Genomic DNA, 27,450 nt, shown 5'->3' with positions numbered 1-27,450 from the left:
CGCTATACCGAAGATGCTAATTGACATAGTTTCTTCTTTCGTTGCGTCATCATCTAGTTCACTGCACTTCGCGACCGTCCTATCATCTGGTCAAATCGACATCTCGGTTATGTTTACTGCGATACGTCGAGGAATTGGCATTAACATGTGGGTTGTCATATCGTGGAGTAGCTGGCGGACGCTCCCGGATCACAGTCGCTAGTGTCTACCTTCGTGCTCTTAACTCTTGACGACATCTCAAATTTGATGAGGTATACGGCGCATGGCCAGGCCAACAAAATTTTCTTCTACTGACGACTTTCCAAAGTGGGCAGTCTTTGTCATGGCAACGTTCCTTCGACATTCATTGTCACTGGTCATGAAAACCCACGGGTCGCGATACCTGATCAATCATGAATTGGTTGCGACTCTTTCACTAATTGTTGTATACAAACATTCTCCTCCTTGGCGCGTGCCCTTCCGTGGAACTTATTAACCCCGCTGCGAAGTCTGTCTCGCACTGTTTACGCACACCGAAGTTATTCCTTCTCTTCCTGCCCGCTACGTATATAATCTCGACCCATTCTTCCCTCCTTCTCTATACCCCGCCCTCTTATTAATAATCTCCAAAAGACTTGAAGCTCCAGCTATATTCTGTCAAAATGGTTGAGTTTAGATACAGTCGACCTGCCGGTAACCGAGTCTGGCGTGTAGACAATGTTCCACGCACCGCGACTGAAGACGACATCCGCGATTTCTTCCAACAGCATATGATCCTCGATCAGGTTCGCGCAGCTCATCCACGAACAGGGGCGAATTCGAGTGTATATGTCATGTTCGGGCATATGCATCCTGTACACATAGCGAGTGACTACATCCGTGGCAATCGTGTGCGCGTGGAAGCTGCTCCTTCTGGCAACTATATAGGTAAGTGTTCGATTTTGACAAGCCCTTCGCAGACTATTTGCTAACCTTTCCACAGTCAACGACAATCACGACGGTTTCGTTCGCCCTGGACTTTCTAGCCCTGACTCAGCCTTACCCGGACGGCCTTACGGTACTCGTGGGCTTACCGACTCGGACTTCCCAGCTCTCGGGATCACTCGCGAAGACGAAGAACGTCGGCGCGAAGAAGAGGCCGTGCGGCGTCGAGAAGCACGAGAAGCAAGAGTAAAGGAGAGCCAATTATTGCAAGAAGAGCACGAGAAGGTCGTGCGGGAGCGTGAAGAGGAAGCTCGAAAGGAGAAAGAGCTAGAGGCTCAGGCCAAAGCTCAGGCGGAGAAGAAGCGTTCAGCTCTCGCTGAGCTAATTCCACGAGTTCTTCAAAATCTGGGTGACGTTTTGCCCCCGCATCGCGTCCCTTCTCCTGATCTCGATAATCGAGAAGATACGCGGAACCGAGTACTCTTCATGACCGACATCCCGCCCGAGCTCGATAACGATGTAGTCATGGCGTTTCTCCACCCGTTTCGCCCCGAAGGTATCGATCGTGCTGAGCTCGGAGGAAATCGCATGTTGTCTGCTATCATCTTGATGCAAACAGCTGAGGGCCGCGACGAGGCTGTTGCTCAGCTCAATGGCACGACACTTGCAGGCCAGAGGGTTGTCCTTCAGGCTTTCAACAATGTCACTCAAGATGTCCTGGACCGTGTCCTAAACCCACCCGTTCCCAGCGCCCCTAGCTCGTCGAACCCTCCACAGGCCTCGGGCTCCTACTCCCCATTTGGAGCTTCCCCAGACACCACGTCTCCTGACCCGCCAGCTCCCGATATGTCGGCCCTCACGGCCGTGCTGCGCAACTTGAACTTAGTCCAAGACCCGACACCGGCATCACCGCAACCAGCTCCCCGTGGACGTGGACGTGGACGTGGACGTGGACGTGGACGAGGATCTTCTTCCAACCGCCGCTCCTCTGGACGAGGACGGGGTCGGGGCACCGCGCAGCCCTCCGGTCAAGTAGTACAGCCACCATGGAATTACAATCAGACAAGCTACGCCCTGAGTCGAGCCGAAGCTGACCGCATCAATGCAGAACGGCAGCGTCGTAATGGAAATATCCGTGGAGGCCGCGGTGGTAGACCAGGTGGCCGAGGAAACGGACGTGGTCAGTAGGTTGGAATGTCTCTTGCTTCGAAGATAGTGGGTGTTGTTGCAGATTTTGATACGTTTCGGACCTTTCGGATGCCTAGCGAAATGGTTTCCTTTCTCGACTCCTTCTTCTTATATTCCAAGAGCAGGGCAGTTCGGGTGGACTAAGCCCGGTACCCCAGCATCAGCACGACGCCCAGCCCGTTAGATACCGCGTAAACAATTTTTCTTTTCCAAGTTTTCTGATTTTCGAATCTGCTTTAAGTAGGAACACCATTGTTAAGGCTGGAAGTACTTAGCACCATGATCTTTAAAGTACCAAACCCCCGTCTTCATTTTCCGTCTTTGCCTATAGTGGCCCGAAGTGAGCTTTTCCAATACTTTCCAAAGCCATATTGTTTCATTGACCTTAACTAGATGCCGTGGCGTGGTCATGTAGGGAAAAAAGAAATGCGACCCACTGCACCCATGTAGTCAGAATGCTTTGTCGAAAGTGCACGATCGTATGTAACAGATTGCGCAAGAATATCAAAGGCAGTAGAAGCGAGGCAAGAAGTCTGTATGGCTGTAGCAAGTTCTCCAAGTGGTAGTGTAGGCATGGCAGGAAGATGGGAGTTGATGAATTATGTGCATGAATAGACGATTCGCACGCTAACCACCCAAAGGTGTCGCTACTAAAACGCAAGTAGGTATAAGAGCTATTCCACCATCCTTTCTAAAAGAAGCGACCGCAAACACTTCTACATCCCCCAACCTCTCCGAAACCACCACTCAACCGAAGTGAGGAGCGTTAAGCACAATAGCGCAAGAAACACCACCAATAGTTCCCGCAATGGGAATAGTCATAATCCACGAAAACACCAAAAGCCCCACTCTCTGCCAATTGACAGCCTTGAGCGTACCGTTGCAAAGACCCACACCAACCGTCGCACCGGTAATGCACATGGACGTGGAAACCGGAAGCGAGTACTGCGAGAAGATAAGCACCGTAAGCGCGGCACCCATCTCCATGCTGCAACCTCTGCTAGGCGAGTGATAAGTAATCTTGTTACCCATGACCTTCATGATGTTGTAGCCGTAAGTAACGAGACCGAGAGACAGGGTAGCGGAGAGGACAGCGAGTTGCCAGACAGGTACGGATGCTTTGCTCTGCGAGGCTTTTCCTGTGTTCCACGCGCCGTAGATGACGGCCCAGGGGCCGACGGCGTTTCCGATGTCGTTGGCGCCGTGAGCAAAGGAGGCGGTGCAGGCGGTGAGGACTTGGACGAAGGAGTAGGTGTGCTCGACTTCGTTGGAGTACTTCTTTGCGTGGCTGTAGACGCGCTCCATGCGGCGGCCTTCGGGTGTGCCGTGGATACCAGTTTGCGCAGCGTGGATATCGTAGTTTACGCCGTAGAGGGCGCCGACGACGAGCATGGCGGGGATACGCTTCAGGGTGATGAGCATGTTCTTCTTTTCGTAGATCTCGCCCGTTTGGATCTTGTTCTCGTGGAGGTAGCGCATGGCCCAGCCGAGAGGTCCCTTCTTGGCGCGGAGCTTGGAGTGGAAACGCTCTTGGCCCTGAGCGACGAGTTCCTTGTAGCTGGGTTGTTGGTGCTCGGCGATGTCGGTGGAGACGGCCATCTTCTCGTGGTCGTGGACGGTGATGCCCTCTTCGGAGTCGTTGTTCTGCTCGGGCTTCTTCATCTCTTCATCCTCTTGGACGACGGCATAGTCGGGAACAACGGCAGCCTCGACGCCATCCTGGGCGGGACGCTTGAAGAGAAGAGGGCCTTGAAATACGTGGTACCAGCGGACGGTGTGGTCACGCTTCACAACCTTGGCGTGTAGGTAAGGGACGAAGAAGAGGAAGGACAGGAACGCTAGACCGACACCGCAAGACATGGTGACGGTTGCGACATACCACGCGGGCTTCTTGTTGAGACCGAGGTTGGGCGATCCCTTGTAGACGATGGAAAGTGTGCAAATGGTTCCAGCAACGAGGAAGAAGAAAGGTGCAGTCCAGATGGCCCATGGAATGGGGTTCTTGCGAACGTGGACGGTCATCTTGATCAGCATGAAGATGATAGCACCAAAGCAGGCAGAAGCAGCAGGTGCCATTCCGAGACCTGCGAAGATGGCACCAAGACCTTTGCCCTTGTTCCAACCCCATTGCACGTTGGCAGCACCGGCAACGGCGACACCAACACCAGCGACGGAAGAGATGAGCGAGTAAGACGATGAGACGTGAGCGGAGTGCTTGGTGCACCACTGTGAACGGAGTCAGTGCCTGTTCCACATGCAATGAGTACAGTGACACTTACCATAACCCACATGGAGGCACCAGCGAGAGCACAAGTGAATGCGAGCATCTGAACACCGGCATCGTCCTTGAAAGCATTGGGAGGGATAATGCCGTTCTTGATTGTCTCAGCGGTACGAGCACCAACGGTAATGGCACCGACCATCTCGAAGATGGTACCTAGAATCATGGCCTGACGGTAGGAGACCGAGCGGGAAGACACGGAGGTAGCCCATGCGTTGGCAACATCGTCTGTACAGTATTAGTCTGGAGCATGATGAAGTCACAGTAGTTTTCCCGTACTGGCACCGTTGTTGTATGCATCGAGCATGGCAAAGAAAGTGCCAATGGCGAAGACATAGTTGTACTGTGTAAGACGCGCCATGATGACTGATCCTAAGGCAGTACAAGTCGCTCAATGACAAAGAAGGCTGTTTGAAGTTGGAGCTGGGATGCCGAAAGTAAGGGAGGGGCCTCTGTGAGACATGTATATATATTGAAAGAGACGCTTCAGGTCGCTCTTTGCGGCGGAGAAGGCCCGCATTGGCTTACGGCGTCAATCCCTTCGATAGATTCCAGACTGATGGGTGACATCCGACGCCCTGCATCTCCAGCTACTATGCAGCCACCACTCAGAGGCCGCAACGTGAGAGCACTTGGAAAGAGAACGTGTGCTCGAAATGAAGCTGTGATTGGGTAGGACGTAGCAGGATGGCGGATTTCTTGCCAAGGCCGTTAAGATCTCCCCACTAGCGCAGTCAAGCAACTCTGGTGAATGATGGCGGAGCTTAGCGTTTTCAGCACGCAACCTCTGATTGAAGCTACCAAGCCGATAACTTTGACAGCCATGTCTCTTGGCCGCATCTTGGCAAAGCTCGTAGCGTTCGGGCGTGGAGTGGTCTCGTGTAGAATCGGCAGCCAATGGGATCATCGCACGCCAAAACGTGGGTGACATCAACGGTCGCCAGACGTCGACATCCATCTACTAGCTGAACCAGGCCCTCCCACGGCCCTGGGTCTACCACCCCTCCCACGCATGTTATTTGCTCATGCGTTAATTCACCTTCCAGAACAGTGTCCGAAAGCTGACGGACAGGCCTAGGAATTTGCAACAGACTCTGCTTGGCGTTTCCAGCGTGCAAGCCGAAGATTAACGCACATACGCTACGCGACTGACATCGTGAGGTTTACCATCTCCGGAACATCGTCTAGCGGAGGTAGCTCCTGCGCGATTTTCGAGCACATCCTTCGCGAACGCCGAGGCTGCTGTTCTGACCAACAGTGAGTCTGTATCACAACACATGGTGTCAAAAAATGATTCAAATGCCGTTGAATAGCATCGGGAGGGTGTCGCGCTTTGATGTATGAAAATGTGGATGAACCCGTACAAAGCTAGTGACCTGCGAGTAGCTGAGGTTGTCGGCGACGTCCTGTGTCAAAGTCTCAAAGCGAGCTGTAATCTCGGGTGTAAGTCAGCCGATATATTTGATCTTGAAGTGCAACCCGGACAGAGGGGACCTCGTATGGCATGCGTTGGACCAGTTTGTGACTTGCGGGTCAACTCAATTAGAGTCCGGCTCGGTGGTATCATGCGTAAGCTGGAATCCGTTCACCAACAGAGGCGAACTCTTGGCCCGCCAGTCGCTATGAGGAAGTACCTCCATGATGGACTCACCATCTGCATAGATGATCCCGAGGGGCTATGTCAGCCATCAGACTACGCAAGTCCGGTCTCTTGGGATGTGTACATCAGATAACGCAGCGGTACCCAGCGTTGCGCGGCGATGTAAATCATATCGCCGCTGGTGTGGGATCCTGTCGATGCCTCCGTGATGATCAGGCCGCCGCGGGTGGTTTCGGAGACGATATTGATTCCGCTGCAGTCGCCATCATCCACAGCTAACCAATAGATGCAGATAGATCGGTGCCTTCTTTTCTTAAGATCGATGGCCCTCAAAGAGAGCGTGAATGCGTCGCGATCTCCAATACATTGCGTCGGAAGCGTGACGCGTCAAAAGTCGAAATCCCTTGTCCCTTCTCTTTCATTCAAATCGCGCTAGTCCAAATGGGCAAGCTCCTCTTCCTTACCAGAGAAGGACCGAAAGACACCGGTTGCCGCAACGACATCCAATTCATGGCGTAAGATAGTATCGTTGGAAAACGACAGAGGAGATGAAGTGCAAAAGAACGCGTCAGGAAGTTGCCAGAGGTAGTCAACTTAAGCTTGTGGATCGCGCTCCACCCCAGTTCGGTGTGTGCCCATCATTCCACAAAACAAGCCGCCTGTGTGCCGACTTATCCGGCTTCGCCCTGCACCTACGGCATCTGTGTGACGAAACGAGGGAGGATTCAGGTACCCGTCTTGTGGGCATCTGTGATGGGTGGCAAGCTTTTGTTTTAAGCTTTTGGGTGGGTTTGAATGTAAAGTGGCGATCTTTGCAGTTGCGAGGTGGTGGAAGACGAGAGGGCGATGTACCGTGGATGCACACTCGAAGTATACATTAGACGAAGCTGCCGACGACGCTTGCTTGGAAAATAAATTACTACTATTACATCTAACATACGAGACCGCCCGTTTTGTCCCTTCCATTAACGCCAGATCGTAGCAATCCGAACCACATTTTCCTAATATCCCACGCCCACTTCGCCCGGGAAGCTAGCCCAGAATTCCTGTGTCGCATTGATCATCATAGCCTCTAACTCTTCATTCGTTAGGGCGAATGATTCGAACGAGTCGAGGTTAAAGGTTTCGTCGGCTTCCAACGGGGGCACCGCTGGAGGCGTGTTCCACGAGAAGTTTGATGAGTAGCTGTTGGGCGTGGGCGCGGCAGGCATGGGGCTTGTAGCGGGTAAGGGGCTTCTAACGGGTGGGTTGGTAAGGTTGGCAATCATGGGTTTGCGCTGATCGTTGTGCTGTTGTGAAGGGGACCTGCTGGAAGCGATGTCTCGAGCATCAGCTGGCTTTTGTACAGGCGAGGGCTGCAACGCGCCGTAGTCGATCATGGCATGTCGCAAGGCTCGTCGTTCTTCGGGTGATGCCGGGCCGTCCTGGCCAAGTATCGAGCGGTAGTACGCTTGCATGCGCCTGATGGTATCATACTGGTACTGTCAGTGTGCGTGATTTCAACGTTGTGAGTTACTCACCCAAGTTTCGGCCATGGGCCATTGCGTCTTCATCTCCTTCAAGAAGTTGCAGCCTTGGATGACGCTCTTGCGCGCCTTCTCCCGCCAGCGAGGATCGTCATCACCACTCGGGAAGTTGAAGCTGTACAGCATTGCGCCGACCGCAGTGTAGATGGTGAAGCCGATCCATGGCACTAGGCCTCTCAGGAAGTACACGCCGAAAGTGCGCATCTCCTCGAGCATGTCTAGGACCATGACGGAGTCTTTGAACAGCTCCTTGCGTGAAGTCTTCTCCCACTTCTTCCACATGTCACGGTGTTCGTCGTAGGAGTTGGGCGTCTCTTCGGGGTTCGCCCCGTTCTGTTGCGGTCCAAGGACGGGCAGGTAGGCGCGATGCAGGAACATGTAGCTCATGAAGTGTATGCAGTGCATGTAGCAATACGCTTGGCCTTGCTCGACCGCATTGTGGCTGTGGAGGGTGAAGAGGTCGTACTGCAGGCGCTGCGGGAGCGAGGCCTTCCAGCCTTCGAGTTCGTATATCAGCTGCTGGAACTGAGACGAGGAGGCCCATGGCAGTTCGCTCTTGAGGTCTTCAGAGCACGCCCAGCGCGCGACCTTGCCCCAGATGTTGGCAGCGCGCATACTATATCCGATGATGCCAATCTCTCCTACTGGCAGGGCCACTGGCGGCATGCGCTGTGTGTTGTCTAGCTGGGGTGTGCATACAGGCTCCCCGAAGACGAAGTCCTCGCGCTCGCAGGGCAGCTGAATCTTCATGTCGGCATGGGTCAACGATCGCTTGCGCCCCTTGCCGCCACTGAGCAGCGAGTCCATGAGGAAGCAGGTCCAGGCAGTGCGTCGGCGCACTTCAGCCTCGATGAACTCCTCGCGCGTCGGCACGCGGTTTCGCGGTATGCCCGTCTCGCGCGTCAGGTCCATGACTTCGACGAGCCGAATCGCCATGCCCAGGTATATCCACGCCCGCCTTCCATTGCCGGCGCCCCAGTCGTGGCCCGTCAGCATCAACAGGGCTTGGACGCGGCTTATCGAGGGCGTCTCGAGGTCCTGCTGCAGGATCTGGCGGGCGTGGGCGGCATAGGCATTGCTGGCCTCAGTCTGCGACCGGAAGGGCGAGGGCGGCTCCTTGACGAATCTACGTCATGTTAGCAGTGCGACTGCCTGCGGTGTGGGTGCTCGCATACCTGATGGCCAGTGCCAGGATCGCCCAGGCCATCCATGGCTCGAGGGTGCGGTCGCGGATCCGGCGCAGCAGCGTCGGCGTGTGGTGGAAGCTCCACTTGTAGCTGCATCTGAGGTAGCTGTTCTTGACCTCGTCCGTCAGCAGCTCAAAGGGATCGAGGCCGTCGAGCAGCGCGGATGCCGCATTCGGCGACGCGTGCTGTGCCGGCTGGGTGCCGGTCGGCAGATGTGCGTCATGGCGGCCCTGACGGGGCGCTACAACCGTCGTACTCGAGTTGGCTGGTGTCGGCGTGTCTCCAGCGTCTCCTGCATCTTCAGAGGGCCGTGGTCGCTTGGGCTTGCGGTGTATCGCGCTGGTTCCTGGCGCTATCGACTGTCAACACGCGCACTATAGGGGACGGCAGGAGCTTCGACGCACCTGGGAACTCGCACCGATCGGCGCGCCCGCACTGCTTGCACCTGTCGCACGGCGGCCGGTCTTCGTGGATGCACTTCTGTTTCGCGGACCTGCAGGACACACACGCCACGGGATTGCGCATGGTCGCGATGCCTTCCAATGTTGGAGAGGCCAAACATCGACGGGTGAGGGACGACCCTGCCTCGGTCGCTCTTCCCCGTCGCGATCTGCTCTCCGCATCCCGTGCCTGCCCAACCTTTGCGCTAGGGCGGCCATCGCCGAGCCAGCAACACCTGAACCTTGTTCGTATTTTCTTTTTCCTTCTTCACACAATTCACCTATGGTCATTTCACAGTGTCTGTTTTCTCGTCGCTACCTCTTTGCACCCTGGCTCCAAGTATGTCTGGCCTTGGTCAAGCAGACACTCGGCATGGGATACCCCCAGGAAGGAACGATCCTCGACATCAACCCATGTGAAGTAGCCGCGACAACATTGTCACAGCCATCATGCGATGCAGCATTCGTGAATCAGGCCTGCTGTCTGGACGAGGTTCTCACCAGTTCAACTCCATTTGCGGTTTGCTATTAAAACAGCCATCCTATCTTGTTTTCCTCCAGCGTCTCCTATTTCAAAGTCCAGTCCTCTATGTCCCTATATCGATCATGTTTTACAACTCAGGTCACTTTCCCAGATTCTCTTCCTGGATCTCAGCACTGAAGACTAGACGATAGCCCGATCATCACTGGATTCTTATCCTTCACCCGTGATGACCCTAGCTGAGCCGTCGATTGTACACGCAGAGCCGGAGAAATCCATACCATCGTGACGCCTCTCATTCACCATCAACTCTTAGTTGCCCTTGTGCTGGTCTTTCAAGCCACGTCTTTGTCCAACACACATTCACTTCGCACGGACCCATAGCTGTCGTTCTTCCCCTTCACTACCACAATCTATTCGTAATACTCACGCGATTCCCGATTCGGGCTTAGTGGCGTGTACAATAGCACGTACTCAGCTCCTGCTTAGTTACACAACTCTCGATTCGACATCTGCTTGATAGTCTTCGTTTTCCAAGTCCTACTTTCGTTTGATAACACGCCTACTAGCCACAAGACAACGCCAGCAACTCCATCGAGATATCGCCAAGCGCAATGGCTCACTCCTCGGCCGCCAACAGCCCAGGCTACCCAACATACGCAGTTCCTCTGGCTGGTGGAAAGAGGAAGCGGGATACTGCGAACAGCCAGTCAGAATCGGTGAGCCACTCATCCTCAGATCCTTTCCTTCTAGACTAACGTAGACGTTTAGGCTGAACCCAATGCGACTCCCATCGCAGCGCGTTCAAAGCGGAGTCGCCCAAACGAAAAGGAGTACAACGCCAAGTACATGGCTGAGATGTGCTTCAGCGCGTATAAGGCGCGCTTGCACATCGCCGGCTATATGCAGTATACTGCTGACGTTGCGAACGACTGGCGAGAGGATCTTGTCGAGTTGTTCAGCCACGCCGCGTTGAAAGGAACCATGAAGCGGAATGCCGCCGCTCGTCATGTCATCCCTCGTCTGACAACTCTCGTCCCTCAAAAGAACGAAAAGAAGGGCGCGCTTGTGAAGGACTTTGCGAAGCACTACGAGACTGTGCGAAATGACATGATGGTCATCGACAGAGTCATGGAAAATGGCTTCAAGGTCAACGAACAATCCATCGTCGAAGTACGCGAGTGTCTCAACGGCCTACACTATGTTCTCGCCAAAGGAGAGCAGTGGCGTAACGTCATGCCTTACACACCACTGCCAAGGTACCGGCTTCGAGCTCTCCGCGACCTGATAAAGTACTCACGACCGCACCACCTCCTCGTTGATCTGGTCACCAACATTGAAGACATGGAAGGCTGGCTCAGCCCACCACCTGCGAGTTTCAACTTTCCGACTGGTTCAATCGACGAGACACTGGAGACGTTGCGGAAAGCAACCGAGGACAAGATTGCAAAGACCAGCATCGGCCCCAACGCACAGCAGATGGCAGAATACCGAGCGCAAAAGGCCGAAGCCCTGCGTCTGCAGAAAGAGGAACAGGCCCACCAACAAGAGAAGGAACGACTTGACGAAGTCCAGCGAGTTCAAGCAGAGCGAGATCAACTGAAGCAACAGATCAAGTCGCTCGGGATGACCGCCGCAAAAGAACGCGCTCAAGAGAGTGTGAAGAAGGTCGCAGAAGCTGCAGCAACGGCTCAACGCGATAAATCGTACCAGGATCAGATTGCGCAACAAACAACTGAGATCAACAAGCTCAAAACCGACCTAAGCAACCTGTCTGCTAAGCAGGCAGCCCAAACTAAGTCCGATGCCACTACGACATTGTCACTTCCAGTTACTGCAGGACAGATTGGCACTTCAATGAACTCTTCTTTCAGTAGCAATCAGACTGCCAACAGTAGCTTCTACCAGCCAAAGAGCTCTCTAGGCACTTCCTTCGGAAGCTCTATAAATGGTGGGTCGTATGGGCAGCTCGGTTCATTCGGCCAAGTTTCACATCATCCTACGCCGAAAGACGACGACGTCCAAATGACGGACGCTCGACGGGTTGATAGCTCGCAGCAACACCCTAGCTTTGGTCCGTTCGATCCTTCCACGATAATTACACGCGGTGTGGGCCAGTCAACCCCCTTCAATGCTCGAATCACCAATGGCGCTCCCTCACATCCCTTCGGAATATCAGCCGACGACGGCAACTTCAAGGCGGCTTGCCCAGCATACAAGAACGGTACCTGCACATTAGGCAGGAGTTGCAAGCTACCCCACATCGCATGCAAGTTCTTTTTGAGCGGTAGTTGCAAATTTGGTGGGAGATGTAAACACAGTCACGATCCTTTCTTCCTCACGGAAGCGGCATCAAAAGGCCAGTCAAAACAGTTTTCACGGGCTGACCAAATGGTCATCGATCCTGTCCCTGCACCACGATCCAGCAACTTTTCCCAAACGAATCCTTTTTCAAGTCACCTGCCGGGTGATTCAAATCCTTTCGGTGGGCAGATGAAGAAAAATGGGCGATCTACCTTGCAACCCAAGCAGCAAGATCAGACTTTTGGCTTCCAAACTAGCAACAGCAAGAATCCGTTCGGCCACGCTCCACCACCAGCGCCAGCAGTGCGCAAACCGACACTTGCTGATCGGGTAACAAGGGGTGACCAGCCCACCTCTTTTGATAACCAAACGCCATTTGGTTACCATCTCCCACCAACGGGCCCCCGAGGAAACCGTTCACTCGCCGACAGGATAACAAAGAACGATCAACCCATGCCACATCAACCTCAACATCAGCCTTCTACCATTCGCATCGAACAATCCCTAGAGGACATCATCAATGCATCTGGATCGCGCAGGGACGAAAAACAGGCAAAGCCGCTCCAGTCAGAGACTCTCTGTAGGTGGCAAAAGACCTCGCCAGCCGGATGCACGAATACTACTTGTGGCTATAAACACGATCCTCCGAAGACAATGAGTACCAAGGCTGGGAGGGTGGGCGGTGCGCGGGGTTTGAGGAATCCGTTTAGTCAGATTGGTGATATACTTAGGGGAAATCGGTAGGCGGGAGGCTACGTTGGAGAGTTTGACGTTTGGAAGTCGTCATGAAGTATAGGTAATGGGAAGACAACGAGTTTATCTTGATGTGTCTGGGTCTCATCTACTGCTGCGTATTCTTTATGCTAAGTCGTCATATACTCTACTCTAGGCTCCTACTCGGATGTAGGTTCTTCCCCCGTCTATGCCGACCGCACCAGTGCTCCGAGATACGACTCTATTCACCAATGGTGTTTCGACTTCAACCTGAAACACGCCTCACAGCTTCTATACTAGGATTTTTGCCTCTCGAACAGCCTCCGCTACGTCAAGTGCGGTCTCCGACACTGTTCTGGAGCCGCTGGACAAAGCGCCACTAGATACGAGTTTTCGGACTTGATCACGGACAAAGCCGGGACTCACCCCGTGACCTTTGTAGCCACCAACTCTTTGTTGTAGCACTTCTAGCTATCAACCAGCGTCGAGGCACATCCTATGATCGTGACATTGTGTCAGAACCCTGAAGACTGCGCCTGCATCCCAATACCTTCCATCAACCAAAGAGCCCAACATACGATAAACAATATGGGAATGACAAACATGTCGAACACATCAAATCCCACCAGTGCAGGATGCCATATAGACATCATAAACCACATCCAAGCCATCCAACAAAACTGGTTCATCCACCCCGCGACCCCCGAAGAGCCCATCCTCCCCGCCTCTCTCCTCGCCGGCGTCCCAATCAACTGCCTCCCAGCCCCGATTATCCAAGCCATCCACGAACTCTCCACCCTAACAATCGGCCAACGAGACCGAGCGCACAACCTCCTAAACACCTACTTCCAAGCGCGCATTCGCGAAGGCTCATACAGTGGCAAGTCCCAAAAGATCTTCGCTATTCTAGAAATCAGCGATGTGAAAAAAGCATGCGAGAGTTTGCGGAGAATGAGCCGAGGACGCGAAATGCAAGGCCCCGTTCCAATCAAAGAAGACGAAACAAGGAAGAGGAAGTACTCTATTAGACAGGAGATGAATACCGTTACTGAGGATGAAGAAGACGAAGACGCACAAAGATTAGCGAAACGACTGAAAGATGAACTTTGCGTCATCTCCGAAGACAACAACGAGCCCAGCACGCCAATCTGCATCAACTTCGATGATATACCCACGCCCCCGGATTCACAAGCTACGATAACAGCAACACTTCCTTCTACAACTACCACACCACAGACCCAGCGCCGCTCCCGTCCCCCTCCGATTGTCATTGCTGAGATACCCACGCCTACAGCTACATCCCCTGGTATCGTCCCGCCGTTCTCTTCCTTCACGCCCCTGTTCAATAGCCTAGCCCGGGAGTTTGGCGGAGATCCGGATACGCCTTGTCCGGTGCGACAGAACACGTACCAGCCCTCACAACCAGATCTCCTTAATAGCTATGACAGTGGGAACGGCAACGGGAACGAGAATGGAAACGATAATGCAAACGGCACTCTCTTCGAATCATACATGCGCGATACGTATCCAGCGCCGAGAATAGATCCTCGTGTCCAGGCAGCGCAGAGAGCGACGCATGAGTTTAACGTGAGGAGGATGGAGGTGATTGAGGCGCAGAGAGTGTTTGAGGAGGCGAGGAGGAGGTTTGGAGAGGCGAAACGGAGGATGGAAAGTGTGAGGGGAGGGGCGGTGTGGCGGTGATGGAGGGTGTGGAACTGGGGGAGGAAGGTTGGGTATTGTTACTTGGCCGGAGACCGGTTCATAGAGGTTCTAGAGTAGATATACATTGGGTACACTGCATTTAGCATCGATTACTTTAAGTCTTGAACAGTCCGTTTGACGCCCACTTCTACCAGTCAAAACGCCTAACCCAAAGTCTGAATGCAAGTTTTTTTTAATTCCACTATGATTACAAGCAGGATATCTGCCCTGCCCTGCCCGCATGCCCATCACACCTCACCGCTTCTCCTCCTAATTTCCCCCAACTCAACATCATCCTCATCCATCTCAACCGCACACCCGTTATCCTCCCCGTTCGCTTTATTCACCTCCTCATCACTGCTATCCACATTGACCGGTGTAGCAACCCCCGAATCCACGAACCCTGGCGTCGTACACGCACTGCCCCCCGTCTTCTTCGCCTTGAGCCCATACACAGTATTAAGTTCCTTCCGCATCTTGTATTCCTTTTCACCCCACGTAAGACAAAACCCGATTCCCGCTAGAACCGCGAAGACAATCCACACGCACTTGAGACTCTGGGTAAACGCATTGATTATCTCGGCTTTGATGGTAGGGGAAGTGGCTTGCGTGGCGATGAAAGATGCAGTAGCGCGTTGATACGCCTGACCATTTTCCAGTTTAGCGCGAGCAGTTGCGGAGGAGATGGTAGGAAGAAGAGATGCGAAACGAACGTTGAAGATGGCACCGGGGATGGCGACACCAAAGAGAGAGCCCGTGCCGCGGAGGAAGGCCCAGGAGCCTGCGCTCGCGCCGGTTGTGGATTCGGGGAGCTTGACTTGTACCGCGGGGAGCATGGTGCTGATGACTATGCCGAGACCAGCTGCGGTGATGAGCTGGAGGGAGAGCCAGACCCCAATTGAGGACTTGGAGTTGAGTAGTGTGCAGAGACCTAGACCGAGGGTCGTCAAAGCAAAGCCGATGATGTGCATGGGTTTGTATTTGCCCCAGTAGCTGAGCAAGGGGCCGCCGACTGCTGCGAGGACGACAATAACGAGGGTCGTGGGCATGACTTCTAGACCTGACTGTGTGGGCGAGGAGCCCTTGACTGCTTGAAAGAAAGGCGGGAGGTAGAATTGGAAACCGTACGTTATGAAGCCGTGCATGGTTGTTAATGCGAAAGCGATGTTTGTCGTGCGGTTCGAGAAGACGTGCGGTGGCATGATGGGGTATTTGCAGTAGGAGCAGCGTTCCCAGAAACCGAAGACGATGAGACCCAGGATGCCAAAGACCATGGGTATAACGACGGAGGCGTGGGACCAGGGTTTTGGTGCGCCGCCTGTGCTGAGGGAGACGAGAAGCATCAGAACGGAACCAGTGAGCATGCCGCTTCCGACGTAATCGACCTTTTTCAGTTCTTGCCGGAGGGTCGTTTCTGGGGTAGTGTTACTTCCACCGACATTTAGCCAGCGCCAGATGACGACCAGGGAGATGGCACAGACGGGTATGTTGATGAGGAAACACCATCGCCAGCCGTGTTCAGCGAAGACTCCTCCGAGGAGTGGACCGAGTGTGGTGCCAGCGGCGAAAGCAACGTGCTTGATCGCCAAGTACGGACCTCTCTTTCTCAATGGTACGATGTCGCACAGAATCATCTCTGCAAACAGGTCAATGCCACCGGTCCCTAGGCCTTGAACAATGCGTCCGGCGATGAGCACTGCGCCGCTCTGAGCGCCACCGCAAATAGCTGAGCCCACTGCGAAGACGGCAACAGCAGTCATCATAGGAGTTTTCCTTCCCCACATATCTCCGAACTGAGAGTACAGGGGCTGGAAGATGGTACTCGCGAGGAGGAACGCGGTCGCAACCCAGGAGAATTTGGTGCCGAGATCCAGGGCCTCGGAAATGGTAGGGAGGGCGGTGTTGGTGACACTGCCCTCGAGAGCAGAAAGAAGTAATGGGATGCATATAGCAACGAATGATCGCCAGAAGCCCTCCGATCGCTTCCATTTGGCGGAGGGTGTCTGAGAGGGGAGGGAAGGAGGAAGCGTAGGGCGACTGAGGCGGCGAGAGAGGGTATTGTTGAAGACTTGGGGCTGAGTAAGCGGTATACTTCCCAAGTCCTGTTCCTCAATGACGAAGTCGACTTTGCGCTCCGTTGCAGGTGGTGTCGTACCCATTGTAGAGTCGGATGAAGACATCTTCGAAGAAGATTGAACGTTCCTCCGGTGTTCCTGGAAAAAGACTGATGAGTGAGAATAGCGATATGTTAAAGGAGACCCTGTTCAGTAAAAATTTCTCTCAACAAAGAAAAATAACTCTTCCGCCTTGCGATCGTGGTAGCGAGTCCACGTAGCTTCCAGATATTCACACAGCTCAGCTCACACCGTGGCGTTGACCGTGTTATATACCTCTCTTGTCCGTCAACAGGCCCAACATATCCATACTACCCACTAGATAAACGAAGCATCTGTGATAGTATGTTGCATTACGAATGGGTTGTCGTGTTCGCGCATGGTGAGGATGCGGTACCGCGGTAGGTGAACCCTCTTTACATCTCGCCCAAACGGCGAGGGCGAATGAGCTCGTGTGCGAGGCGGCGACCCTGACATATTTTGCTGCAGGAACGCGCAACTTAGCGGCACCTTCCTGTTGACGAAAATCTGTTGTTGTCAACTTCGACAGTTACGGATGCGTAGCCAGAGAAGGTGGGCTCATGCCGTGTGTGAATCCAGTGGTAGCTCATTGCTGATCTCCAGCCACACCCATAATTTGGCCTGAACCGCTTCGAAGTATTTTTCCGTGCTGTTCTTGCATATCTGAAGGCTGGAGGCGTGGATCATGCACCTTGGAAGATAGGCTGCGTCCCGGTGTGCCTCGGTGCATAGTCCGCGATAAATACTAACTGTGTCTGCAGTCCCAAACTCTTCGAACACTTGAAACTCGGCATGGCGTTCTGTTTTCCTAGGAGGTGCGCGTGTACAGATGACGTACACAGTACATCAACCAGCCTTGAACGCCACAGCTCCGCATTTGCGACGCATAGTATCGACTATGCAGGTGCGTAGTTCCAACTCACCTCCCACACGGGTCCACCAACTCAAACCCTGGCAGCTGCATCCTCTTCAGATTCGGACAGCTTCTCAACAGCAAACTCGCAATGCGCGTCGAATCACTCCCATCCCTAACCTAAAACATAGATATACTCAGTCAGCAACCATCACATACATAAACCATTCAAAAACACGACTCACCTCCTCAACCCAAACCCCCCAATCACTCCTCTTAACAAAGCACTCCACATTCCCTCTAATCACCGCATCCAAATCCAGCCCCTCACATTTCGGCCACGGATCCAAATTCCCGCCATACGCATGAACCACGGAAAAAGAACGGACGAGCTGGCGATGTGCCGGAGAGGTCCAGAAGAGGAGGGCGAGCGGACGCAGGTACTTGAAGTCGGCGCCGTAGAGCGTGATGTGCGTGTACAGGTGGGCTGTTGCGAGGCGGTTTAGGTGGCGGGAGACGAGGGTGAGGGTGTGGAGGGTGGTTCTGGAGGGGAGGTGAGAGAGGATTAGGTCGAGGAGTTCGTCGGGGAGGGATTCGAGGGTTGAGAGCTGCGTGTTAGAGGGAGATTGGTGTCGGGTGCACATTGTGGTGTTGGTGCTCATTTGGTGGTGATGACGACCTCGATAATACGATGATGATATTAGGTAGGCGAGATGAAGCTGCTGTTATGGAACTGCGCAATGATTACAAAAGAATACCTAGGGGCGTAGACAGGTAAGATAAGGAACATTCAGAGTAATAACGCACGCGATATACATGACGATGAGCACTGGCGTGGAGCTATGGATATATCCCATGTCATTCGGCATAAGCCAAGACCAGGGTCCATTCAGGTACAATGCACGGCAGTTGCGAATGTCGCGATCGTCTTCGGATATATCAGTCCTCTTTACCCCGCCCCCACCATTACTACGTGGTTCGGCAATCACACAGGTCAAGGCATGGTATCAGACTAGGAAATGGTAGTAAAAGAAGTAGTGTTGTTCGTCAGATCTATTCAGTCCCTGCTGTATTTCATACTACGGTCTTCTATCCGCATCTAACCTTTATCGGCCAACACGTCTACTTGAACTCCTTCATAAACTCCTCGTGGAACTTGACAATACGCCCTGTCCAGTCGGTTCCAGGGGCAAGGAAGGTAGTCCTGAAATGCAGCGTGCCTTCCTTCTGTCCGAATCCTGTACCAGCAACAACACAGACACCTGTGGCGTCGAGCATGCGGAAGCAGTAGAACTCGTCGGGCGCGCGACCTTCCTTCTTGGCTTGTTGGACGGCCTTTTCTGGGAGGTGGATGGTGGGGAAGAGGTACATGGAGCCCTAATGTTTGTGTTAGCTATGCGATGTGTAGTTGGCGTGGAATATGTACCTGTGGCTCGTTGCACTCGACACCCTCCATCTGCTTGAACGCCTCGTACAAAGCGTACGCGCGCTTCTTCAATCCGTGGAAGATGCCGTCGTACTCCTCCTTGTAGAGCTCGTAGCTTGGCTCGCCCTCCTTTGGTGGGTTGACCATCATCTCCACGATACACTGACCCAAGACTGGCGGGCACAGTTGGATGGAGATGAACTTGTAGACCTCCTGCGCGACCTCGGGGTCAAAGCCGATGAGCTCAAAGTAGCCACCTCGGTGACCACACTCGCCGACCATGCCCTTGGAAATTGAGTGCAGAGAGGCCAGCTCAAGGTGGTCGTACTGGCCGGGTGACTCCTTTTGCAGGTCGCGTAGAGCCTTCTTGAAGGAGATGAACTCGCCAATGAAGACGTTGGTCTGGTAGACCTCGTCGGCGATGACAACGAGACCCTTCTCGGCGGCGAACTTGAGCACAGCCTTGATGTCTTCGGCGGGCAGCGACGCGCCAGTGGGGTTACCCGGGTTGATGACGCAGATAGCCTTGACATCCGTGCCCTCCTTCACAGCCCTCTCGTATGCAGTCGCAATTGAGTCGAGTGATGTGCCCCATGCTTGGTCTTCGTTGAGGTAGTATGGCACGCAGCGGGCGTCGAGGACGGAAAGGGTCGCGGTGTAGAGAGGGTACTGGGGGATGGGGACCATGATACCAGTCTCGGGCTTCGCGCAGATGGTGTGGAGGAGGGTGTTCACGCCTGACGAGGCGCCGTTGCTGAGGTAGATGTCCTCGAACTTTGCTGGGTAGCCATCGCGACCTGTTTCCGTCAGTTTAATGTCTGAATTGGCGTAGTGAGATACTCACGCTCAATGTACTCTGCAACGCTTTGCCTGATGCCTGGCGCACCCTGACTCTGACTGTATGCGCCTACGCTCTTGACCTCCTTCAGCAGCTTCCTTGCGCGATCAAGCACATCCGACTTGTATCCCAGGCTCTTGAGCAGAACATCCTCGTGCTCCAACAGGCCGGGGTTCTCGAGTATACTCGCGACCTGCCTGAAGAATGTGATTGGCTTTTGGTCTAGTTGCTGGGGGTTTCCGATGTTGGCCGCGATGACAGTGTCAAAGGGAAGGTCCTTGCCCTCGCCCTTTGCCAGCTTGGCGCGGTACTCTTCCGATTTAACGGCTAGTTCACCACGGACGGCATACTTGGCTGCCTTGACGTGCGGGTTGATGTTGCCAATCTGCAACACCTTCTGCGGTGCCTTGGACATGATGCCTCGACTATGGGGAAGGTGCGACGGGGGATTGTAAAGTTGGGTCGTTACGCGTCCAGCTAGGAAGGGAGATAGGGTTTGAGGGGTGGAGGAGGTGAAGGGTCTATACAGGACTAAGGTGGTGAGCACACGTCCAGACTATAACTTAGCTCAGGCGAAAAGTGTATCTCTGAGCGCTACTCAATCCCGCGACGTACTCGAAACACGCAGATGATGTGCGTCAATGGCTGGTCTATATTTTTTATGCTGCGTCGCGTGGTGCCCCACTACTTGTAGGGTAGAGCCACTACGATGCTGCCCCTCGGTGGCTCGGCGCGTTGCGGATATGCCAATCTCTTACGCTTTACTCGTCGCATGCACAAAGGAGCAGTGGGATCAAATACCTCTAGAGCCCACGCTGCCACCAAGGCGTCGACGAGCCATGGCTGGAGGGCGTAGTGAACAGGCGCATTTCAGAGCCGATGACGGCGACATGTCGATGGACCCTGATTGATGCTTATCGGCGGCTGCTCGAGGCGATGACCCCACCCACGCGGGTCTCAACCAGAAGCTTGGGTTGGAGCTTGTTACGAACGATGTGATGTAAACGTGGGCGTAGAAATGATTCTGAAGACACGGGACGCCGCGTGGGTATGTTGTACGATGGAAGGGAGCATTGCTTTTGTGTTATCTCACCGCACCTTCATAATACGCTGGTTGAGCCGCACATGCATCACGGAGATATCGGAGCTAGACCCTCGACGCGAATATGGCAATGCCACCCGGGGAGCCACAACAGGAAAGTACAGACGGTCATGGTATGCTTTTGCTTCCATTCAGCGGTCTTTGCGCTGGTATGTCTAAGTCTACAATGCCTCAAGATCATTACACGTCCACCTCATCGTGACAGTCTAGCCGCGCTCACTGCCCCTTAGCCTGACGGCTTGACCATACTTCTGCAGCTTGGTAATGAGCTGGTCACCCTGCTTGACTACGTCTGCATATTGCTTGTTCTTGTCGTCGGGTCGGTTGGTCTCGATGATGCCCTTGACGCGGTCGATGGTGCAGGGTATGCGGTCGGCGGCGATGAAACGAGCGAGATCCCTGTGTGTTGTTAGTCAAGATGCTGGAATGGGAAGGATCAGATAACACTCACTTGTCGAGGAAGTCAACGGTGACGCCAAAGTCCTTGGCCATGCTCTCTAGGCCGACGACCCTGTACGACTGGAGGAGTTGCTGGTAGCCCCGTAGACGCATCTCACGCACGTACCAGCCGCGGTGCTCGTACATGTAGCGGTCCTGGCTGAGGAAGTTGGTCTCTACCTCACCAAGAGCGCCGAAGAACGTCTTGTAGTCACCCTCGTACAGGCTCTTGACAAGCTTTGACAGTGGTGTGAAGTCAACAGGCACTTCCTTCTCCTGCTGTCCGCCGAGGGTGGTGAGGTTGACAAGGGTGGGCACTGGTGTCGCTGTCGAGCCTGACGCATCTGCCATCTCCTCGTCGCCTGCTGTTGGTCCTGCCGATGCCTGGCCAGTGATTGCCGATAGCTTCTCTTCTGAAGTTCCGACAATAGCCTTGATTTCAGGCGCATCCACAACCTTGGACTTGAAGTCAACACGCTTGAGTGACACGGAACCGGCGAGAATGGCGTGGACAACGAGATTTGAGTAGCTGCATAACTCGTAGCTGGTGAATGTGGACAAGCTGTCGAGCAGGAGCGGGGCGGCCTGCGAGTGTGATCGGACGGTGAGGTAGTGTAGACCAGTGTATGCCTTCAAACGGTTGCGGCGATCCCAGTCACCACCGCTCTCTACCAATGCGCTTGCCCGGTCAATCGACTTCTTGGCCAATATCCTGTCGCCGAAGAAGAGCGCAACGCGTATTATGGCGAGGACGAGGTCGATCTTGGTGCCTAGGATGCCCGTCTTCTCGAAGATGGCCTCGTAGCTGGCAATGGCTTTGTCCTGGTCTTGTTAGTCCTATCATATAACAACATATACTGCTCTGCATACCTTGTCGCCTATGCGGTTGTAGAGCTCTGCGCGCTTGCCCCTCGCAGCCTGTACTTCGGTCTCGCCTGCCTTCTCTTCGGCCTCTTCCTCCTCCTTCTGTATCGCCTCGAGCTCCTTCTCGCTCTCCGCCTTGAGGCTCTCATAGAGTTTCTCGTCCCACGACAGCGGAACTTCTAATGAGGGCGTGCGTGTGGCAAGCATCGTCGCTAAGCTGGTAGACGGTCTCCGGTTCTTGTTTGGCTGGTCTGCGCTGCCCTCTCCCTGTGCATTCAGGACGCCGTCTACCGGGTGGGCGAGGTACCGGTAGAGCGGCGCCATCTTGTTCTCGGTGATGGCATCTTGGACCGACTTGAGGGCGGATTGCTTGGCTTGTTTGGAGGCGGAGGGATTGGTGAGCTGGAAGATGTTCTGCGACAGCTGGAGGTCGGGGTACTTGGCGAATTGCGGGTCACCCATCTTGGAGTTTGCTTTGCGGTGTGAGGGGATGGGCGGTGGTGGGTGGTGGTAAAGGTGGACGGGGCGTGACTGTGTGCGATGTTGCTATGATGAATGATGCCCGCCGCTCGACTTCCGCCGACATAGTAAAGCTCGCGCACGGACAGCCTTTGAGACCAGCGGAAACTAGAACTACAGAAGCTACCTCACTCGCTCCTCCTATCTGCTCAGTCTCTCCTTCTAATCCATTAGAGATTCAATTTCTGATTACCACATCAATACAGTCCCCGAAGAATCTCAGCCGAGCCACTGCAAACTACCTATCCTCATCCAACGCGTCGGACTTGGAGCCGGCCTTCAGACGCGTACCACCAAATTTCACGACATGGCGAACAACGATCAAGGCAGAAAGCGTGCGCGCTCACCATCGAGATCCCCTTCACGGTCGCCACCCCGTCAGCGAAAGCGCCCCGGCGCAGGTGCCCGAGTGTCAGCCGCCGACCGCGAAGCCGCCAGAAAGCGTGCGCAAGCGAGAGAAGAAGAGGCAGCGAGGAGGGCCCAGCAGGAAGCCGCGCAGAGAGGTGTGCACGATGTCGTCAAGCAGCATTACAACGCCGTCCCGGAGCGAGGCCGCGAATGGCGCAACACAGACAGCAAGATCAAGGGCCTGCGCAGCTTCAACAACTGGGTCAAATCGTCCATCATTCAGAAATTCATCGGCGACGAGCGCAACATCAAGGTTCTCGATGTCGGATGCGGAAAGGGCGGAGACCTGGGCAAGTGGGAGAAGTCGAGGAAGGTGGAGCTATACGTTGGATGCGATCCCGCAGATGTGTCGATCAAGCAGGCCAAGGACAGATTCGCCCAGATGCAGAGAAAGAACCGGCGCTTGTTTCACGGCGAGTTCTACGCCAAAGACTGCTTCGGGGAGTGGCTAGGCGACATACCCATCATCAAGGAAGTTGGTATCGATCCCGGAGCCGGCGGCGGCAATGCCATGAGCCAGCGCTGGGGCGGTGGTGGTTGGGACATGGTTACTATGATGTTCTGCATGCACTACGCTTTCGAGAGCGAGTCCAAGGCAAGAGGCATGCTACGCAACGTCGCAGGTGCGCTGAAGAAAGGTGGACGCTTCATTGGCTGCATACCCAACTCGGACGTGCTGTCGCAAAAGGTTATTGAGCACCACAAGGCCAAAGGCACAGCACCGCCGGATGTTGACGGTGCCGATGACGACGATGACCGCCCCGCATTCGCAAGCGACGACGAGGACGACTGGGACCCGGAGAAGAGTCTTGATAGCCCCAAGCCCGCCGATACCGAGCACGCGAACGACGACAAGGCAGATGAACCGAAGAACAAGGAGAAGGAGAAGGAGAAGGCACAGGACGAACAAGAGGACGGCGAGGTGGAGGATGAGGGCTTCGGCTTCGGCAACAGCATCTACAGCGTCAAGTTTCCAGGCAAGACACCTTCCGATGGCACGTTCCGTCCTCCATTTGGTTGGAAGTACTCATACTGGCTCACTGAAGCTGTTGAGGCACCCGAGTACGTCGTTCCCTGGGAAGCTTTCCGAGCGCTGGCAGAAGACTTCAACCTCGAGCTGCAGTACCGCAAGCCCTTCAGAGAGGTCTGGGAGGAGCAAAAGGACGACCCTATCTTGGGTCCTCTGAGTGAAGTAATGAAGGTCAGGGATCGCTCGACTGGTCGACTCCTGACATCAGAAGAGGAGTTGGAAGCGGCGGACTTCTATCATGCGTTCTGTTTCTACAAGGTTTAGATGGGTAGCATTATCGGCGTCTGGGATCTGGCAGGAATGCCTGGGGTGATGATGGAAAAGTCATCTTCAACGTGTACATTATTTTGATATGGCAGGACAGGTCAGGCTTGTAAGTCAGATTTGGAAGGACTTCCTGATGTTCATACGGCATGTGATAGTCAAACAAGCTCATTGAGATTCTACTTTCTACGAATATTGTCCTCCGTGCTCCTGGTATTTAATAGTCGGCTGCAACGAGTCGCGATAATAATAAAACATAGTAAAGGACTACCCCGATACGCGTGATGGAAGTTCAAGCTATCTTGTAGAGAGAAGGTATCAATAAAAAATACTAGATGTAGCCAACATTCACATGCCACCAGCAACCAAGTACGCGCGCCCCAGATCACGTTGCCCGTGACGCAGGCGGATCGAGTTGCCGAGGTCGGTCGCGTTTTCCCCGGCAAACGGGGCGTGGCATGGCATCAGATCCAAAGCCCGAACTCCCTGCGCTTCCGCAACCCATCTCCGCATTCCACTACCACGCCCCCCATACGTTCCTTCCTTACTCGAATTCACCTATCTCGAGAGCAAGCGCGCGCCCTAGTACGACGGAAAATTAATTACGACGACTCGAAGCTGGACTTCTCTCCTTCGCGGTACATACTAAGCGTATTCGTGGGCAGCGACGAAGCCGATAAGATGGTTGCTGATGCTTTGGTTTACCACCCGACGGTATCGCATTATTTGAAGTTTGTTGCGACGACTGGTATGCTTCTTTCTCTCGTATCCTTCATACCCACAATTCAATCCGTCTATCCCGCGTCATCCCATTTCACCTCCGAAACCCCCGTCTCACCACCCCCGTATCATACATCCCAACATGAACATCTCTCACTAACCCTTCCTTTCAGTCGGACGCGACAAAGTTCTCCGCACCCTCCAATACTTCTCTCGCTTCCTCGCCTGGTACCTGTACCGCACCAACCGACCCGCGTCGGCCATCGCCCCGTATGAAGCGACCAAGAAGACGTTCGGCGCGACGCGCAAGTTGATGCGCGTGGGCAAGTTCGTCGAGCACTTCCGCGCCGCGGCTGTAGCCAGCGATGCCAAGAGCATGGATCCCGTATTGAGGTTCACAGCCGTAGGAAGACAGTTGGGCTATGCATTCTACATGCTTTGTGACAACGCTTGCGTGGTGAGTCCACGCACCTCAACAACACAAAACACAACAAGATCAGGAAACTAACAAACTCCCCAGCTCGACGCAACATCCATCCGCAAATCCTCCTTCGCCCCACGTCTCCTCCGCGAAGGCTACCGCGCCTGGTTCGCCGGCATCTCCTTCTCCATCGCCTCGGGCCTCTACCAATACTACAACCTGCTCCAGCACTCCAAGACCATCACTCAGTCCTCGGACCCGGAGAAGGTGGTTGAGACGAAGAAGTTGCAGAAGGAGCTTAATGCTGTTAAAGTGCAGTTGGTTAGCGATCTTTGCGATATTACTATTCCGAGCAGCGCGCTGGGTTGGGTCGATCTGGATGATGGTATTGTGGGATTGGCGGGTACGACGAGTTCGCTGCTGGGGGTTTGGGGGCAGTGGAGGAAGACTGCTTAGGTGGGATCAAGTGCGCGGGGGTTGTGGGGTGGAGAAGATGTGTTGGAGGTTGGATGTACGGGATATCTTCAAGTTGCTGTCTGTGTTGTTCGGTTCGATTTGCTCAATACTCCTGTTCTCTGCATAATGTCATCATTTGAGACGCATGTGCCCTCTGTCTTTGCTGTTCCTTGATCACAATTATCAGTTTTCAACATTCTTCCCTTGGGCACTTGGAATGTCCAGGTTCGATCTGCGTTTCTAAAATCGGATACCATACCTCAACGCTTCGTGATATTCGCCGCACACTCTCACTGTCTTCCATGGCGATGTCTTGCTTCTTTCGTCTCGCTTCCAAAGAAGCGTATTTCAGGCCTTGTATATTCTCCTGTTTGGTTCGTATGATATTCGGCTTCCATGGGACAGCATCGACGTGGTGACAGCCAGCTAGCTAGAAAACACAAATAAGGCATTTCGGCTCGGAGATACTTCGTGTATTCAGGGTGTCAGTCAACGCTGAAGGAGGCGAATATAAAAGATAGCTTCGACGTGACATGACTGGTTTCTTCTAGGCAATACGGCATAGCCTTCAGTGAAGCTCACGCTGTACTTACAGTGCATTGAAGCTGTGGCATAGTCTCACCATCTGACATGTGGCAACAAGTCACAGATCACTGTTAGTGCAAAGACAAAGCGCATCCATGGAGAGATACTTGGTATGACTCGCGGTGCTATTTCGGGAAGATGTCATCGCGCGTTGTAGGCATGGTCGTGGAGGCTGGAGAAGACTTGATGCTGCTTGAGCTGTAGAGTAGATGTCTGATTTGAGAAGAGGCATGATAGTAACGAGTGTTCGGCGGTATTCAGGATCGCATGCGGACTCACTTCTGGTCTCATGTGAGCTGTCTGTGGACATCGGCTTACTTGCGTAGATAGACAACACATGTACAAGAACAGAAACTGTGACATTACCTTGTCCTGGTGTACAGGATACTGTATTGTACATATACGCTAGGCTTTGTCTCTACTTTGAGGCTGTAGACTATTGAGCAGTCGTGTTTTTAATATCTCTCGGATACTTGGCGGGATTACTATGCAGAAGCAACGAGGTTCATCACGTACAGTTCGCACCGATGCAAAACCCGCCGATGTACCGCAGTCGCCCCGACTTGTCTCTTGTCTGACCCAAGATGGACAAAACATCACCCACAATGTAATTGTATGTAACGCCTGAGCGATGATAAGCCCGACGACAGCCATACCAAGGCGGGCGCATCGCTCAGATTGCCATGTCTTGGCACCGTCTACTTGCACCCTAAATGAGTAGCCACAAGCGGCAACTCACCCCCTTGGGAGAAGACCGTCCCACTGGATGTGGACATCAGTCGGGCCATGAGTCGGGTTAGTTCTGCCGCTTCCGTGGTCACGCAACGTGGACTTTCTTTTGGGTCGTACAGTGGGTTATCAAGAGGGGCTTTTGTGGATTCATTCGAGAAGAATCCCGGACGACGGCCTGTTCGAGGTAACGCTTTGCAGGCCCGCTTTCTGGTGGAGTCCGCGTGGGAAAAGGCTGAGGTAGGCGCAGAATCGATGCCGGAGTTTTGTGGGATGCGGAAAATGGAGCGAACGTATATGGTCGGGTACAAGCGGTATGGCCATATTTGCTGGACTC

General features: G+C 53.9%; 9 protein-coding genes across 9 annotated transcripts; 4 read left to right on the top strand and 5 right to left on the bottom strand.

The window, feature by feature from the left end:
* Positions 1-641: 641 nt before the first annotated feature.
* On the top strand, positions 642-2,091 carry J4E79_003728 (uncharacterized protein; the record flags this gene model as incomplete). The annotated part of the gene is made up of 2 exons (XM_049352620.1): positions 642-906; positions 962-2,091. The coding sequence occupies 2 exons, from the start codon at positions 642-644 to the stop codon at positions 2,089-2,091; spliced, it is 1,395 nt and encodes a 464-aa protein (XP_049212999.1).
* Positions 2,092-2,838: 747 nt separating this feature from the next.
* J4E79_003727 (uncharacterized protein) lies at positions 2,839-4,733 on the bottom strand (the record flags this gene model as incomplete). The annotated part of the gene is made up of 3 exons (XM_049352619.1): positions 2,839-4,317; positions 4,371-4,600; positions 4,652-4,733. The coding sequence occupies 3 exons, from the start codon at positions 4,731-4,733 to the stop codon at positions 2,839-2,841; spliced, it is 1,791 nt and encodes a 596-aa protein (XP_049212998.1).
* A 2,240-nt stretch (positions 4,734-6,973) lies between these two features.
* Positions 6,974-9,210, bottom strand: J4E79_003726 (uncharacterized protein; the record flags this gene model as incomplete). The annotated part of the gene is made up of 4 exons (XM_049352618.1): positions 6,974-7,447; positions 7,493-8,624; positions 8,674-9,037; positions 9,192-9,210. The coding sequence occupies 4 exons, from the start codon at positions 9,208-9,210 to the stop codon at positions 6,974-6,976; spliced, it is 1,989 nt and encodes a 662-aa protein (XP_049212997.1).
* A 1,010-nt stretch (positions 9,211-10,220) lies between these two features.
* J4E79_003725 (uncharacterized protein) lies at positions 10,221-14,325 on the top strand (the record flags this gene model as incomplete). Its single annotated transcript, XM_049352617.1, has 4 exons — positions 10,221-10,325; positions 10,378-11,879; positions 12,063-12,490; positions 13,271-14,325. 4 exons carry the CDS (start codon positions 10,221-10,223, stop codon positions 14,323-14,325), a joined length of 3,090 nt encoding a protein of 1,029 aa, XP_049212996.1.
* Positions 14,326-14,573: 248 nt separating this feature from the next.
* Positions 14,574-16,505, bottom strand: J4E79_003724 (uncharacterized protein; the record flags this gene model as incomplete). The annotated part of the gene is made up of 1 exon (XM_049352616.1): positions 14,574-16,505. The coding sequence occupies one exon, from the start codon at positions 16,503-16,505 to the stop codon at positions 14,574-14,576; it is 1,932 nt and encodes a 643-aa protein (XP_049212995.1).
* Positions 16,506-18,435: 1,930 nt separating this feature from the next.
* Positions 18,436-19,992, bottom strand: J4E79_003723 (uncharacterized protein; the record flags this gene model as incomplete). Its single annotated transcript, XM_049352615.1, has 3 exons — positions 18,436-18,690; positions 18,740-19,536; positions 19,584-19,992. The coding sequence occupies 3 exons, from the start codon at positions 19,990-19,992 to the stop codon at positions 18,436-18,438; spliced, it is 1,461 nt and encodes a 486-aa protein (XP_049212994.1).
* An 893-nt stretch (positions 19,993-20,885) lies between these two features.
* J4E79_003722 (uncharacterized protein) lies at positions 20,886-22,443 on the bottom strand (the record flags this gene model as incomplete). The annotated part of the gene is made up of 3 exons (XM_049352614.1): positions 20,886-21,078; positions 21,131-21,939; positions 21,988-22,443. The coding sequence occupies 3 exons, from the start codon at positions 22,441-22,443 to the stop codon at positions 20,886-20,888; spliced, it is 1,458 nt and encodes a 485-aa protein (XP_049212993.1).
* Positions 22,444-22,807: 364 nt separating this feature from the next.
* Positions 22,808-24,202, top strand: J4E79_003721 (uncharacterized protein; the record flags this gene model as incomplete). Its single annotated transcript, XM_049352613.1, has 1 exon — positions 22,808-24,202. The coding sequence occupies one exon, from the start codon at positions 22,808-22,810 to the stop codon at positions 24,200-24,202; it is 1,395 nt and encodes a 464-aa protein (XP_049212992.1).
* Positions 24,203-24,883: 681 nt separating this feature from the next.
* On the top strand, positions 24,884-25,799 carry J4E79_003720 (uncharacterized protein; the record flags this gene model as incomplete). Its single annotated transcript, XM_049352612.1, has 3 exons — positions 24,884-24,950; positions 25,096-25,379; positions 25,443-25,799. The coding sequence occupies 3 exons, from the start codon at positions 24,884-24,886 to the stop codon at positions 25,797-25,799; spliced, it is 708 nt and encodes a 235-aa protein (XP_049212991.1).
* Between the last annotated feature and the right edge of the window lie 1,651 nt (positions 25,800-27,450).

This window comes from Alternaria viburni (assembly GCF_023758015.1).
Source record: "Alternaria viburni strain BMP 2772 chromosome Unknown scaffold_6, whole genome shotgun sequence".
NCBI lineage: Eukaryota > Fungi > Ascomycota > Dothideomycetes > Pleosporales > Pleosporaceae > Alternaria > Alternaria viburni.
This window is presented reverse-complemented; position numbering and strand designations above follow the sequence as displayed.